The sequence below is a fragment of the Colius striatus genome, chromosome 19 (genome assembly GCF_028858725.1).
Source record: "Colius striatus isolate bColStr4 chromosome 19, bColStr4.1.hap1, whole genome shotgun sequence".
In the NCBI taxonomy this organism is placed as follows: Eukaryota; Metazoa; Chordata; class Aves; order Coliiformes; family Coliidae; genus Colius; species Colius striatus.
This window is the reverse complement of record NC_084777.1, coordinates 11,702,715-11,717,591: the sequence shown is the minus strand read 5'-3', so window position 1 is coordinate 11,717,591 and position 14,877 is coordinate 11,702,715. Positions and strand designations below refer to the sequence as shown.

General features: G+C 55.8%; 1 protein-coding gene across 1 annotated transcript in view; it reads right to left on the bottom strand.

The window, feature by feature from the left end:
- Positions 1–14,877, bottom strand: part of LOC133627315 (collagen alpha-1(I) chain-like) — a 105,543-nt gene that overhangs the window by 33,449 nt on the left and 57,217 nt on the right. Inside the window, exons 7-10 of the mRNA XM_062011973.1 lie at positions 12,030–12,301; positions 11,606–11,933; positions 4,748–4,792; positions 3,748–3,867 (exon numbers count right to left, since the gene is read on the bottom strand). Of these exons, the coding sequence (XP_061867957.1) occupies positions 3,748–3,867; positions 4,748–4,792; positions 11,606–11,933; positions 12,030–12,301 (765 nt within the window). The remainder of the gene's footprint in view (positions 1–3,747; positions 3,868–4,747; positions 4,793–11,605; positions 11,934–12,029; positions 12,302–14,877) is intronic.

Below are 14,877 nucleotides of genomic sequence, written 5' to 3'. Positions count from 1 at the left end.
CTCTGATACCAGGGCAGAAAGAAGGGAGAAAGTCAAGGAACTCCTTAACAAAGACAGAGCTTTCAACATATGGGAGTATTTCTGATACTGAGCAGGGCTCTGGTGGTGGGGACAGATGATGGATGGATGGAGGCACTTCACGAGCTCCTGTGCCTCTGGGGCAGCTTGATTCCTTCCAAGCTGATCCCAGATTGATTACTGTGAGCAAAGGGCTGCAGCCCTTGCCATCCATGCCAGAGCCAGGCCACCATCCTCCTGTCCTGCCAGTTCCCATTGCCTTCAAAAGCTGTTCACAAAAAGCTTCTCTGGGGGGTTGGAGCCTGGCCAATGCTTTTACCTTGTCCTGGGAACCAGTGACCTCGGGTTTTCATTCATTCAGGACAGGATATTATTTCATCAGGCTTCAAAAAAAAAAAGGTAATAATCCAACCTTTCAAAAAGGAGGAAGAAAAAAAATCCTGCAAGAGATGCCAAGTGGCATTTCAAAGCACCAGATGCCAAGGAGAGGAGAGAGAAATGAATCGCCTTGTGCAGCATCAGCAGGAAGGAGCCGCTGCTTTGCTCGCTGCAGCTCTGGTCAGAGGAGAAGGGCACAACCGGCACAGGGGGTGGAGGATGGGCAGTGACCACCCCATGGATCTGTCCTGCAGGGCACAGGAAGCCCTTCTGACAGCTCTGTGGGAGCAGGACACGCTCTGCAGGGCGGGCTCGGCCACGGAGCCGTGCAGCCGCGGTGCTGCGGGAGCACACAAAGCCCTGAGGGTTCCCTCTTTTGGCAGGGAGCAATATTTTCTTTCACTCTAAGGTTTCCAGCCCTCATTTCCCAGCCTGACCTCTTGCTTTTAAAGGTACTGAGAGAGCTAAAAAGAAAGGACTTTAGTGCTGCGGGTCAAGATCACTAATAACTCCAGTTCTCCTTCCTCCTTCTGGGACTCCACACTACTGAACCGGAGCAAGAGAGCAACAGCTCTTGTCTCCCGAGTTACACCAGCACAGCTTCTCTGCAACCCCAGTATCTGTCAACAAGTGAACACAACAGAGGCTTGGGGTGGAACTGCAGTGCTGGTTTTGCTCAGTTCCCATGAACAGCAAAGGCTCGTGTCACCAGAAGGAGCAGGAGAGGCTGTGGAGCATCCCAACAGCCAGACCTGCTCTGGGACACTCACCAGCGCCCTTTGCTTTCCCAGTCCATAATACTGCACTATGCCTCCAGCCTCAGAGGTGGTTCCTCTGACTTGCATTTCCAAGGGCTGAGCCAACAGCAGCCACCAGCAGCCCGGGATGCCCCACGCTGCAACCCCCAGTTCACAAGGTTCACAAGAGCAGCGCCGTCCCCAGCCACGGCATTTCGCCAGACTCTCGGTAAGTTGTGGGTGGCTGCAGAAGCAGACAGCCCCCTCCACCCTCCCCAGTCCTCACAGCAGCCACCACTCAGCTTTTCACCCCTGTGCTATCCCAACAAAGCTTAGCAAAAGCCATCCCAGGGCTTTGTGCTGCCACCACCGCTGCCGGGGTCACACGGCCACAGACACAACAGCCCAGGGAGGCTTTGGGGTGCCCCACACCATCCCTGCCAGACTCTGCCTTCCCCTCCAGATGGGCACATTGCCAAAAGCAGCCCTCCCTGCTGGCTTCCCAAAGGCAGACCAGCCTGTCTGCCTCCAGCATTCCCAGAGCCCGTGCTTTGAAGGGGGTGGAACACCAAACAGCCCACAGCAACATCCAGAGGCATGAACATTTCTGCTTGAGAAGAACCCAGCCTTTCTAAATACAGGCAGGAAAAACCAATGTGGTTCGAGCTGAGTGTGCAGAGCAAGGAGCATCAGAACCATAGAATCACAGCATGATGGGGGTTGGAAGGGACCTTTAGAGCTCATCCAGTCCATCCCCCTGCAGAAGCAGCTCCCACCTAGATCAGGTCACACAGGAACGTGTCCAGGTGGGTCTTGAAGAGCTCCAAGGAAGGAGCCTCCACAGCCTCCCTGGGCAGCCTGGGCCAGGGCTCCCTCACCTCACAGTACAACAGCTTTGCCTTATGTTTAAATGGAACTGTTTGTGTTGCAGCTTCATCCCATCACCCCTTGCCCTGTTACTAGATACAACAGAAGAAAGGGATGTCCCAGCCTCCTGACACCCATCCATCAGGAGCCCTGCAAAGGGCTGTAACCATGCCCTGACAGCAGGAATGGGTTATGCAGATGTGTATCTCAAATGCCCTGGGAGGGAGGTGGTGGCCCTGGCACAAGCATAGAGATGCTCTCTGGCACTGCAGGCTTCCTCCAGTCAACACTTCCAGCTCCTTTCTCCTACATCCCTTTGCAATGGGCCTTGTGAGCACTGGTAACAGCACAGTGTCTGCTGGAGAGCAGCAGGACAGGAGAACACAGAGGTCCTTGAGGTCAACCCAGATACCTCCCAGTACTCAGCACCCCTGAGTTCCCAGGAGCAATCAGATCTCTAAGGCAGGTGTTTATCCTCTGCAGCTGCTTTTACACAAGCCAACACAAAACTGCCAGGGGCAGGTCTAGCCCAAGGACTTTGGTTGGTCCTTTGGAAGCTCAGAGCCAGACTAGCACAGCTCCTCTCTCTGCCTTGTACCTCCAGCGTTGTCCCTTCCTTGGGGTGTGCTGTGCTGTGCTGGTCCTCCTCACTGTGTCTTGCCAGCATTAAAGGCATTTGCCCTGGAGCAGAAGGTACCATTATGCCTCTTCACAGATGAATGGGTTGAAGATAAGCCAAATGTCCTACCCAAGGTCATCACAGAATCCCAGCATGGTGAGGGTTGGAAGGGACCCAGTCCAACCCCCTGCCCAAGCAGCTCCACCTAGATCAGGTCACACAGGAACTTGAGCAGGGAGGCATTGAAAACCTGCAGAGAAGGAGATTCCACACCCTCCCTGGGCTTCAGAGCTTGTGGAGTGCTGGGACATTGAGCCTGGCCTCTCCCCAGCCTGCCTTGCAAGCCACCCTGCCCAGCACCTGCTGGAGAAGCTGCTGTGACCCAGAGAGGCTGTAGCCCCGTCAGAGGGATGTCACAGAAGCCCAATGCAGAGGGCACCTCTGCTCCTGGCAGCTCCAGCCCCCGGTGGGGAATGCCCAAGGACCCAGTGTCCTGAGGGAGTCTGAGATTAAGCTTAATCACAGCAGGCAGGGAACCAGGATGGGGCTGGATGGGTCATTGCAGCCATCACTCCCACAGTGCACAGAGTTCTGCAGACAGCTGAAGCACTCCTGCCTCCCTACAGGCCCCAGCCCCTCTCCTGTGCTCCCCACAGCAGCAGGGTTCAGGTCTTGTCTTTGCAAGAAGCTTTATGGGCACAAACCCTGCAAGCCAAAGCCATGGCACACAGCTGGGGCTGGGCAGAAAACTGGGATGTGGTGGGGAACAGGAGCAATGTTTGTAGCTGGCAAGGCAAAGGGGGCTGCTTTCTGGGCATGAAAATAGGAGGTCGTGGATGTGTATGGGGGCCAAGATCTCCCAGTCAGTCACAGAGGAGTGAGGGGCAGCCCTAAACAGGGCACACACAGAGCCCATCTCATCCAAGGACAGCTGCCCACAGAGCTGTTTCCAGCAAGACACACCTATCTCCTTGGCATCCTCCCTCTACCCACATCTCTGTCCTCCCACCCAACGGATTAGCAAACTCAAACCATCACAAACCCTTCCTCCCAGCTCTCACCCCTGCAGAGAGGTGCCTGGGGAGGTGTAAGTGGAGCTCCCCAAGTGCTCAGGTGGCTGTAACTCACCATGAACGTCTGCCAGTCCTCCCTGGAGTTCCTCCAGAGGATGATGGTGGGGACACCAGGGATGCCCACAGGGCCTGGGTCACCTGGGGGCCCTGTCCTCCCCATGGCTCCAGGGTACCCCTTGGGAGACAAAAGTAGCTCCTTAAAACCATGCAGGGGTTAACAGTCAACACAGGCTGCACATTGGCTCTGACTCAGGTCACCCTTGGAGCAGAGTCCAGGTCTGGGCACAGTCCTGGATTCAAACCAGCTCTTAAGACCTAAATAACCTTGAACAGGGTTATTTAGAGCAGGGAAAGCAAAAGGAATGAGCTTCATGTGCACGTGCCTATGCCCAGACCCGTCTCAATGCCACAGGTACTGAGGCTAAAGCACAAAGAAGGGGCATGACACACATGGCAATGTGTTCGACCCTCTGCACCTTGGCAAAGATGGAAATTGCTGTGCAAAGGTGGTTAGGAACACTCTCAGTGCTTTACTGATGGGCAAACTGAGGCACTACCCTTAATCCAGAGCATTTGCAAGCACTTGCCAGTGTACCAGGCAATGCTGCAAGCAGCAGAAGACTGAGCTGTGCCATGCAGGCTGCTGCCTGCTCCTGCAGAAGAGAGGGCAGCCCTGGGTCTGACCAAGGCAGTGCTGGAGGTCAGATGTCCCTCCCAAATGAGCTGGTGGATGTGGCATGGAGCTGGGCTTTGGGACACCCCAGAATCCCTCCTCCAGGTGACCTGAGCTAAAGCTGTTCTGCAGCCTCTGCAGAGCCATTAAGTCGCTCAGAGCAAAGACAGCAGCTTGTCCCGACGATCAGCTCAGTCATGAGCCTGGGCTTAAATTACTCTGTCAAAACAGCTCATTCCTCTTCCAGATGCATGTAAAGTATCACTAGACTGCAGCTCACACTGCCCTTTTGATGAAAACCACCCAAACCAAACCATTTGTGGCCCGTGCCTCAGAGCCTACACCCCATCCTGTACCTTCCCGTGTTTTCTTGGATACTCACTTTGTCTCCCTTGGGTCCCACCAGTCCACGTCTCCCAGGACAGCCCTGAAAGGCAAAGGAGGAGAGCTGTGTCACCTCAGGGAAGCAGGAACTGAAGTGGCTGATCCAGAGCAAACCTGTAGCACCAAATCTCAATGAAACACCTCAAAGACGGGTGGAGTGAGAGATGCACCCTGGTTTCTGCTGCTCTCTTCCTACTGTCCTGCCCTGACATCAGAAAGCAGCTCTGTTCAGCTGGCTGAGCAGCAGAACCCTGCAGCATCCATCACTGAAATGCCCCAGCCCAGATGGCCAGGGAGCAGGAGCACGTTTCCTGACACCTGGTGAGGAAAGGCAGTGTGTCAGGAAACAAAGCTCATGAAGCTGGATCACAGCCACACACTCAAACAGTGGTTTGGATGAGGATGCAAACACCTGCAGCTCCTGACTAGACAATCCAGGTCATCTCCAGGCAAAAGTGCACATTTTAGCCAAGCAATGACCACAGTTCAGGGCTCAACAAAGCATCTGTGCACACAGAAACAAAGTCAGATGGGAGATCCAGACTTTTCTCCACTAAAGAAACCTACCTGAGAGATGCTGGCAGAGACTGATAACAGGCTGGGCTGCAGCACAGCACCTACCTGCCTGGCTGCTGCAGAGCTGCAGCTCTGATGGCTTCAATTACAGCTGCTGGTTTTGTTCTGAGCCTGCAAACAGCTTTGTCTGAGTCCAGTAACAAGCCTGGGAATCCACACCACATTACCACCACCAGCACAGACACACACATTCCTGTGAGCACCGAGGCAGCCCTGCTCAGGCAGCAGCCAGCCCAACCAGGCTGAACTCCTCTGTGACAAGATGAGCCACTGTGGATGAGGGAAAGGCTGTGGATGTCTTCCTGGACTTTAGTTAAGGCTTCTGACACAGTCTCCCACAGCATCCTCCTGGAGAAACTGGCTGCCCATGGCTTGGATGGGCCCACTCTGATGGGTGAGAAACTGGCTGATGGCTGGGCCCAGAGAGTTGTAGGGAATGGAGTTAAATCCAGTTGTTGGCCAGGCACCAGTGTGTTCCCAGGGCTTGGTGCTGGGGCCTGGTGTGTTTAACAACCAGTGACCTGACTGGGTGCACCCTCAGTCAGTGTGCTGATGGCACGAAGCTGTGTGGGAGTGTAGATCTGTGTGAGGGCAGGAGGGGCTGCAGAGGGCTCTGGCCAGGCTGGAGCCATGGGCTGAGGGCAATGGGATGAGGTTTAATAAGGCCAAGGGCTGGGTTATGCCTTTAGGACTCCTCAAGGCCAGGCAGCTCCAGGCTGGGGCAGAGGGGCTGGAAACTGCTGCAGGGAAAGGGCCTGGGGGGGCTGGTGCCAGCGGCTGAACAGGAGCCAGCAGCGTGCCCAGGGGGGCAAGAAGGGCAGTGGCAGCCTGGCTGGGCTCAGCAGTGGGGTGGCAGCAGGAGCAGGGCAGGGACTGTCCCCTGTGCTGGGCCCTGGGGAGGCTGCAGCTCCAGGGCTGTGTCAGTGCTGGGCCCCTCACTCACTGCCACAGGGACACTGAGGGGCTGCAGCGTGGCCAGAGCCGGGCACAGAGCTGGGGAAGGGGCTGGAGCACAAGGGGCTGGGGAGGGGCTGAGGGAATGGGGGTGTTGAGCCTGGAGAAGAGGAGCCTGAGGGCAGCCAGCAGCACTCTCTGACACTCCCTGAGGAGGCTGCAGGGAACTGGGGGTCGGGCTCTGCTCCCCAGCAATGAATGACAGGACAAGGGGAAATGGGCTGGAGTTGCCCCAGGGGAGGTTTAGGTGGGACATCAGGAAGAACTTTGTCACCAGGAGGGTTGTTAAGCATTGAAATGGGCTGCCCAGAGAGGTGGGGGTGTCCCCATCCCTGGAGATACTGAATAGATGCATAGGTGAGATCTGGTTCAGTTTAGTGCTGGGCCTGGCAGTGTGAGGGGAGGGGTTGCACCTGATGACCTTAAAGGTCTTTTCGAACCATAATGATTCTGTGATTCTATGTCCTCGCTGCCTCATGCCAGTGGGACTGGTGTAAAGGCCAAGAAACACCCAGAAACAGCCTTGGCACTGAGGGGGGCTCCAAAGGGACTTCCATCATTCAGATGCCCAGATCTGAAGCCCTCAGAGTTCCGTGTCTCAGTTTTCCTTCTCTGAGGTCTGAGGGCTGTGCCCCCTGAGCTTGGCTCACACATGGCACGTGTTGCTGCCCAATGGCACACGCAGCAGCAACGACGCTGGCAGCTCTGATCTGATTTGGGTATTAGAATCACTGAATCATTTAGCTTGGAAAAGAGCTTAAGATCTAAGCCTACCACAGTCACGTGCATCATCGCTGAGGGAGGTAAACAAAGCAATTCCTGCCCACTGTACCCAGTATTAAAGCACTCACCAGGATGGGCAGAGACCCCTCTCAGTGCCAGACAGCCCCTCTGTGTATCCACCCAGCACCCCTCCTTTAAGGGTGCTGCTGAGAGCCCAGTTCTGCAGGACAGTACCCAGATTGGAGTCACTGGGATTTTACTGCCTGATGCCAGGTGCCAGGGGACAGGCTCATCCTCTCTGCCCTGGGTACAGAGATACATTAGATCCTTCAATAAGTCCTGTGTTCCCCTGATTCCCCTCAAGAACCATGGGCTCCAGTCACTTCTTCCAGGTGACCTCTATCTTATCTCCTGTATGGACACCCACTGCCCCAGGTCCACAGCTCAGACATGCCAGCAGAGGATGGGAGGCCCAATGAATTCTTCCAAGGTAGTCATCACAGTGCTCCACCAAAGACACTTAAGTGCACCAGGATCCTGTCTGAGATGGCCAAAGAGCCATTCCTCCTCCTGCTCCTCCCCAGACACTGGCCATGGGCACCTCTATAGAATCATAGAACCACAGCATGGTGGGGTGGGAAGGGCCCTGCAGAGCTGATCCAGCCCCAGCCCCTGCTCAAGCAGGTTCCCCTGGCTCAGGGGGCACAGGAACGTGTCCAGGTGGGGATGGAAATCTCCTGAGAAAGAGCCTCCACACCCTCCCTGGGCAGCCTGGGCCAGGGCTCCCTCACCTCAGCACCAAAGGACTTGCTCTTTGTGTTTAGGTGGAACTTTTAATGTTCCAGCTTGTGCCTGTTACCCCTTGTCCTGGCACTTGAAACAATAGAAAAAAGTGCTGCCCCATCCTCCTGACAGTGGGAACCCTTTAGGTCCTTACAAATGCTGATGGAATTTCCCCTCAGTCTCTTCTCCAGGCTGAGCAGCCCCAGGTCCCACAGCCTTTCCTCACAAGGAAGATGCTCCAGTCCCCTCAGCATCTTGCTGGCCCTGCACTGGCCTCTCTCCAGCAGTTCCCTGTCCCTCTGGAGCTGGGGAGCCCAGCACTGGCCCCAGGACTCCAGATGAGGCCTCAGCAGGGCAGAGCAGAGGGGCAGCACAACCTCCCTGGCCCTGCTGCCCACACTCTCTTGCTGCCCCCAGGCTGCCATTGGCTTCTTGCCCACGAGGCCACGTTGCTGCTCATGGGCAGTTTATTCTCAGCCAGCACTGCCAGGTCTCTCTCCTGGAGCTGCTCTCCAGCAGGTCACCCCCAGCCTGTGCTGCTGCAGGGGGTTGTTCCTCCCCAGCTGCAGGACTCTGCCCTTGCCCTTGGTGAACCTCAGCAGGTTCCTCTCTGCCCCTGTTGCAAAGCCAACACCAATGTTGCTTACACCAACATTACACAGCCAAACTGTACAGTCCTCATTCATGATGGAGGGACAGGACAGAGCCACAGGCACAATGGCACCCCATGAAATGTGATGGCATCTATTTCTCTCCCCTCAGGTAGCTCCCAAGCTGATGCCATTTCATACAAACCAAAAAGAACAATTCAGAGCATCAGGAACAACGAATCCAAGGGCTGTTACATTTCAGGAGAGGAAAATGCAAACGAGTGCAAGAGATGCCTGGCAGAGGGCAGCCCCTGCTCTGCCACACAAACTACCTGCAGCACCCTCAGCGTGACCCACGGCTGCAGCCCCGGCTGCTGGGGGAGCCCACGTGGCTCCAGGGAGCAAAGCACACAGAAGGCTCAGCGTTTGCCTTGTCCCCTGAGCTCTTGCCACCCCTGAGAACAGATGCCTCCAGCAGGATTCAATTTAGGCCTATGAACAGAAACCACATCTCTGCTCCTGAACTGCCGGTGCTGGGTCCCAGTAACAGGAAGCAAAACAGATAAGGAAGCGCCTGTGGGGATGTGCTGACAGCTGGGAACCCCCAGGAAACACTCTGCCAGCCAAGGAGCTTTGCCATAGTGGCAGTGCAGTGAAATCCCTGCAAGGAGGATTAATGAGATCACAAAAGCCAGCAGGTTTTAAAGAGACACTTTCCACTTCTTATAACGTGTTGTTGTTATTGACCAACCAGTCTCCAACGCCTTCAGAGTGACCAAGGGCTGGGATGGGAGCTGAGGGCATCTGTCTGCAGCACTAAGGCACGACCAGAACTTGGCAGGATGAGAAATAAACCTCTGTCCACATTTCCTGACTGGAAAGGCACGAAATGAAGCTGCTCTGAGGGGAAGGACCCCCGGGCTGGGGGGCTGTGCCCTGCTGGTCCCCTGCTCCACACTGCTGGGGAAAGACGAGGACAAAAACCCCACAAGGGAAACAGTCAATGCTAAAACCTCATTGTTTCCAAACTTTTCCTCTAAGAATAACGAGAGGTGTCACCTTCAGACACCCACCCTGCCTGGTGCGAGCTCCTGGGTGCAAGGCTGCCCGAGGTGATGCGGGAGAGGATGAGCCACAAGCCCAGCACACGTCACCACCGCCACAACCTGAGGCAAGGCCAAGTCCTGTTCCCAAAGGAAAAGACCCAAATTCCTTTTAATGGTGTTTTCCAAGGTGAGGGCACCAGTCCTTTGGTTTCCCTTCCACAGGATACATTTAAGCACCCAAAAACATCCATCACACATTCGCTGGCAGCAGCACGAGCACGGGGCAGGGCAGCGGCGAGGCACAGGGGTGTGAAGTCAGGGGGCTGGGGCTGGGCAGCAGCTCCAAAACAGGCTCCAAAACACGCCCAGATCTGGCATGGCTCAGCACAGCCTGAAGGAATGGTGGGATGGAGACCTGGAGGAGCTCTGGGCACCAGCAACAAGGGCAGAGTCCACCTGCTCTCAGCCCTGGGGAGCACTAACACAGCATCAGGAAAGGTTGCCAGGCTCGGCATTGGATTGTAGCTAGAAGCTCAGCTCTGCATGGGCTATGCCACTCGAGAGCTTCAAGCCTACACCTGCCTGTGCCAGCATCTCCAACCTAATCTCCTGAGGCCAGTGCTTGTACCTGTGTTTCCACCCAGGATACTCACAAACAAGAAAAAACCCCAATCTCAAGTCTTCCTACAGGAGGGAAAATCAGTTTCCTCCAGGCTGGGTCCCCTCCTCGTGCTCTCAGCTCACAGCAGAGCTGTCAAATGCCTCCACATGTCCTTCACTCCCAGCATTTTTTCATCCTTCAGCATCTGTTCCTTTTGCCATCTCCTATTTCTGCAGGCAGTAGCTGCAGCAGCAAGGAGAAGGCTCGAGGGGGAAGGACAGCAGTCCTAAATTTAACCATTATCCTGCAAAGTCTGGCTCATGGATGATGAATTTAAGTGTCAAGTCCCTCAAAGGCAGCCCTGAACCCAGCCACGTGTGGACACCTGCCCTGCAGCACCCAGGCAAACCCCCAGAGCAGCCCCAAGCTGGGGTGTGTGCCTGGGGGCAGGAGAAGGTGCCCATGGTCACTGCTGACAGTGGCACTGGGTAAATGAAATGCAATTTTCTAGAGGAGTTGTGAAGAAAATGGCACCAAATTAGGGAAATCATTTTGGCAGAAGAAGTAACGTGGGAAAATATGTGAAAGCTGTTTGCAGCTACTTCCCAGTGAAGGCTGGTGACTGCTCTAAAAATTCATGTATCCTAAATTTACCATTTATTTTACCCTTTGTTCACCCACCATGATGAATGGATCATCTGAAAAGCAAACAAAACTCATTTCAGGATAAATTCAATACCCTGCTTTGAGCCACTCCAGATTTTAGGGTGTCGCAGTGGTAGAGAAGCAAAGGACAACGATGTCAGTGGGGTGATGGGCTGATGCCTGGGGGCTGCAGGGAGAGCAGCTGGAGATGGCTGAGCCCTGCTCTGAGCCCTTCAGACGGCCTCTGGGCAGGAACAGGGTGAAATGAAAACTGACAGCATGGTTAAAAAGGGTCAGGAGCACGAGTCTGATGGGGAGCAGCTGAAGGACCTGGGGGTGTTGAGGCTGGAGAAGAGGAGGCTGAGAGGAGCCAGCAGCACTCTCTGACACTCCCTGACAGGAGGCTGCAGGGAGCTGGGGGTCAGACTCTGCTCACCAGTGATGAATGATACAAGAGGAAATGGGCTCAAGTTTCCCCAGGGGAGGTTGAGGCTGGAGCTGAGGCAGAACTGTTTCCCTGAGAGGGGTGTCACCCCTGTGCCAGGCTGCCCAGGGAGCTGGGGCAGTGCCCAGCCCTGGAGGGATCCCAAAGCCGTGGGGCTGAGGTGCTGAGGCTGTGGGTCAGTGCTGGGCTGGGCAGGGTGAGGGCAGGGCTGGCACTGCAGCAGCTCCAAGGGCTTTGCCAACCACAATGATTCTGTGACAACCTCTAGAGCAGGGGGGACAAAGGAATCACCTTCTCCCTCTCCAGCTGCCAGGGAGCTCTTCATGGACATTAAAACACGCTTGCTCAGGGCCAGGCTGGCCACAGCCCCATGCTGCCTGCATGGAGGAGGTTTCCCTGCCCAGTTTCCCACGGAGCTCAGCAGCCTGTGCCCACCAGCCACACTGGAGGGAAGATGCACCATCACCCATCCCTCCCCTGGCTCCGCACTCACCGGCAGCCCTGGCGGTCCCGGCAGCCCCGGCGGTCCCGGCTTCATGTGGCGCTGCCGCCCCGCTGGCACCGGCGAGACGGGGAGCCCTGGGTGGGCAACACCTGCTGACTCCATCCCCAGGGGACCTTTGGGCACGCTGCCTGCGGGGCCAGCCGCCCCACGTGCCGGTGGGGAGAGCTTGGTGGAGCTGGTGGGCACGTGCAGGTGGGCGATGGCGGCGCCAGGTTTGCCGGGCAGGACCCGCCGCTGGCTGCCTGCGGCACCCGGCAGCTTCTCCGTGGTCACATTCTCCTGCCAGGGCTCAGAGGCACGTTCCTTCTTGGCTGCTCTGTGTGTTTTGATGGAAGGTCCTGGGTGGAGAAAAGCACCATGAGGTGCCCAGGTATGGTGCACAGCAGAAATGGGAGAAGCCCTGACTGTGGACTCACCGGAGCTGCTGGCAGCCCGGGGGCTGCTCCTGCTGAGCCCTGGCCTTCCAGGGACACTCATTTTATTAGAGGTGGAGTTCAATGGCTCAAAGCCTTCATCCTCAATAGAAAGGCTGCCCTCCTCCTCCTCGTCCTCAGCCGACAGCATCTCGGTAGCAGAGAGGGAAGTCAGGGCACTCCCATCAGGCTGGGGGCTCAGGGTTTCCTGGGCATCCTCCCACACCCAAGGTGGCCCCATGGTCAGATCTGAACTGGGGAGTCTGGAGGCCTGAAAAGAAGAACAAAAACAGAAGAAATTTGGAGTTTTCACTGTTTTTCTTCCCTTCTCTGCTCCTCAAACTTGTGCTTCTTCATTCCCCACATGCATGAATGCTGCTTCTCATGGCTTGTGAACCTCAGCCCTTGAGCTCCAGGGCAGCTCTCTGGCAGCAGGCAGGTCAGGTCAACCACCTACAAACCCTCCACGAGAGACATGAGCCAGCTGTCAACGTGGGTTACACTAACACAAACCTCCTCACAGCCCCACACTGGTCCTCCCACAACTGTCTGTGCTGAGGAGCATCGAGAGAAGAGTCTGCAGGACACAAACCCAAGCTTCAGAGCAATTACTGAAACAAATGAAGCAAGTGTAGAGAGTTACATCAGGGATCAGACTGCTCCTTCAGCCTTTGTCTTTGCTGCTTCTGCATATTTTGAGGCTCCTGGTAGTCTCCAGGGAATGGTACAGGCAGCTTGGAGGGGAGCTCACAGCTCCCACCACATTGAGCTGCTACAGCTGTAGTGCTGGCAAACCTCTGAGGGCTGGGAAGGGGAGACAAACACAAGCCCATGTGGAGCCTCCTGGACACTTGCAGCAGATTAATTTAAGGCAGAGGCTTGCAAAGGACTCACTCTGACTTCAGCTGCCACAGTCAGTGGTCACAGCAGCACAGTGCATGGTCCCAATGGCTCTTTCAGCCCTACAGCCACCAGCGAGACCCAGGCACCACCCATGGATGGAGGCAAACCACAGCCTTGAGAGAAACATCTACACTCAGGATGAAAAGGATGTGAAAAAGGAGCTAGTTAGAGAGAGTTTCCTGCGTTTCAAATGCACATCAGTGTCACATCCAGCAGTGTCACATCTCAGGCTGGGCTCAGACACCCAGCAACACACACAGCCCCAGGGCTGGGTTGGATGGTAGGTGTGAAGGACTTTTCCTTCTGGAGCAGTTGGCAGCATTTCCAGCAGCCCCACGTGCCCAGCAGCACTGCTCAGAGCTCAGCCCCGCTCCCAGTGAGCCTCACTGGGACATGGCACCAAGAAGAGCCGTGTGGGACCTCAGCCCTGGCTGGTGGCTCCTCGGGGCTGGGCAGCTGATAAAGAGTCTGTGAGAAGTCACTAGAGGGAGTTGCAAGCCCACGCTTGCCTTGCAGGGCTGCAGAAGGGGAGCAGAGAGGAACACGGAGATACTGAGCATCCTTCTCTTCCTGCCTTCTGTCCATAGAGCCCATTACTCGGCTCTGGTTCTGCTCTGCACCAAGATGCATGTTTGCTTGGGAGCACCGAGGTGGGTTTGCATGAACAGCAAATAGAAAACTCAATGTCACTGCCAGAACTGGTGATTCTGCAGGTGGCACCTCTGGACTCAGCACTGGTGAGGACACATCTCCAACACTGTGTCAGTGCTGGGCCCCTCACTCCCTGCCACAGGGACACTGAGGGGCTGCAGCGTGGCCAGAGCCGGGCACAGAGCTGGGGAAGGGGCTGGAGCACAAGGGGCTGGGGAGGGGCTGAGGGAATGGGGGTGTTGAGGCTGGAGAAGAGGAGGCTGAGGGGACACAGCAGCACTCTCTGACACTCCCTGACAGGAGGCTGCAGGGAGCTGGGGGTCGGGCTCTGCTCCCCAGCAGTGAATGACAGGACAAGGGGAAACAGCCTCAAGTTGCCCCAGGGGAGGTTGAGGCTGGAGCTGAGGCAGAACTGTTTCCCTGAGAGGGGTGTCAGCCCCTGTGCCAGGCTGCCCAGGGAGCTGGGGCAGTGCCCAGCCCTGGAGGGATCCCAAAGCCATGGAGCTGAGGTGCTGAGGCCGTGGGTCAGTGCTGGGCTGGGCAGGGTGAGGGCAGGGCTGGCACTGCAGCAGCTTCCAGGGCTTTGCCAACCCAAATGATTCTGTGATTCTCTGATTCATTGGTACTGGTGGGTCAGGGCTTCAGCCCCTCTTCTGGAGGGCCCTGGGAGGCAGAGGGGCTCCAAAGGCAGCAGGAGGGGCTGAAGCCTTTGCTCTGCTGCTAGATGTCATATCAGCAGACTGGAGACTTCTAAACTTTTCTTATCTCAGGTGGGGAGAAAAAGCAAAGGTGTTCAACTTTCCAATGCCAAGGCTGAAGAGTTTCTTTCACTCAAAGCTGAAATGCTTTGCTTCAGTTGTGAGAACTTTTTCTGGGAGATCCTGCCTTTGTCACATGCAATGTGCTACAGCTTACTTGGATGTCAAGCTTTCATGCCCAGGCAACTTTATACCCTAAACCCCATCTCAAATCAGGTGGAAGAAAGTGTGATCATTTCCTTTTAATACCAAAATGAGATGTTTTGAAAGCCCTTTTTTTACCCCTCCAAAATCTCCCCAAGCACACTCTTTTCCCACAAGAAGCTCTAACTAGGGCAAATCAGCATCCGCCTTCAAAAAACTAACAGCATCAAAACCTACTGCTGGCACCAGGCACTGCCACAACCCCTGCACACCCCCACAGAGCATCTCCACTCTCATGCCCACGGGAGGAGGATGGCCAGGCCCACCACACACCCATCTTCATCAGCCCCTCTGATGCTGTGGAAGGTAAATACATGAGGTACCCAAGACC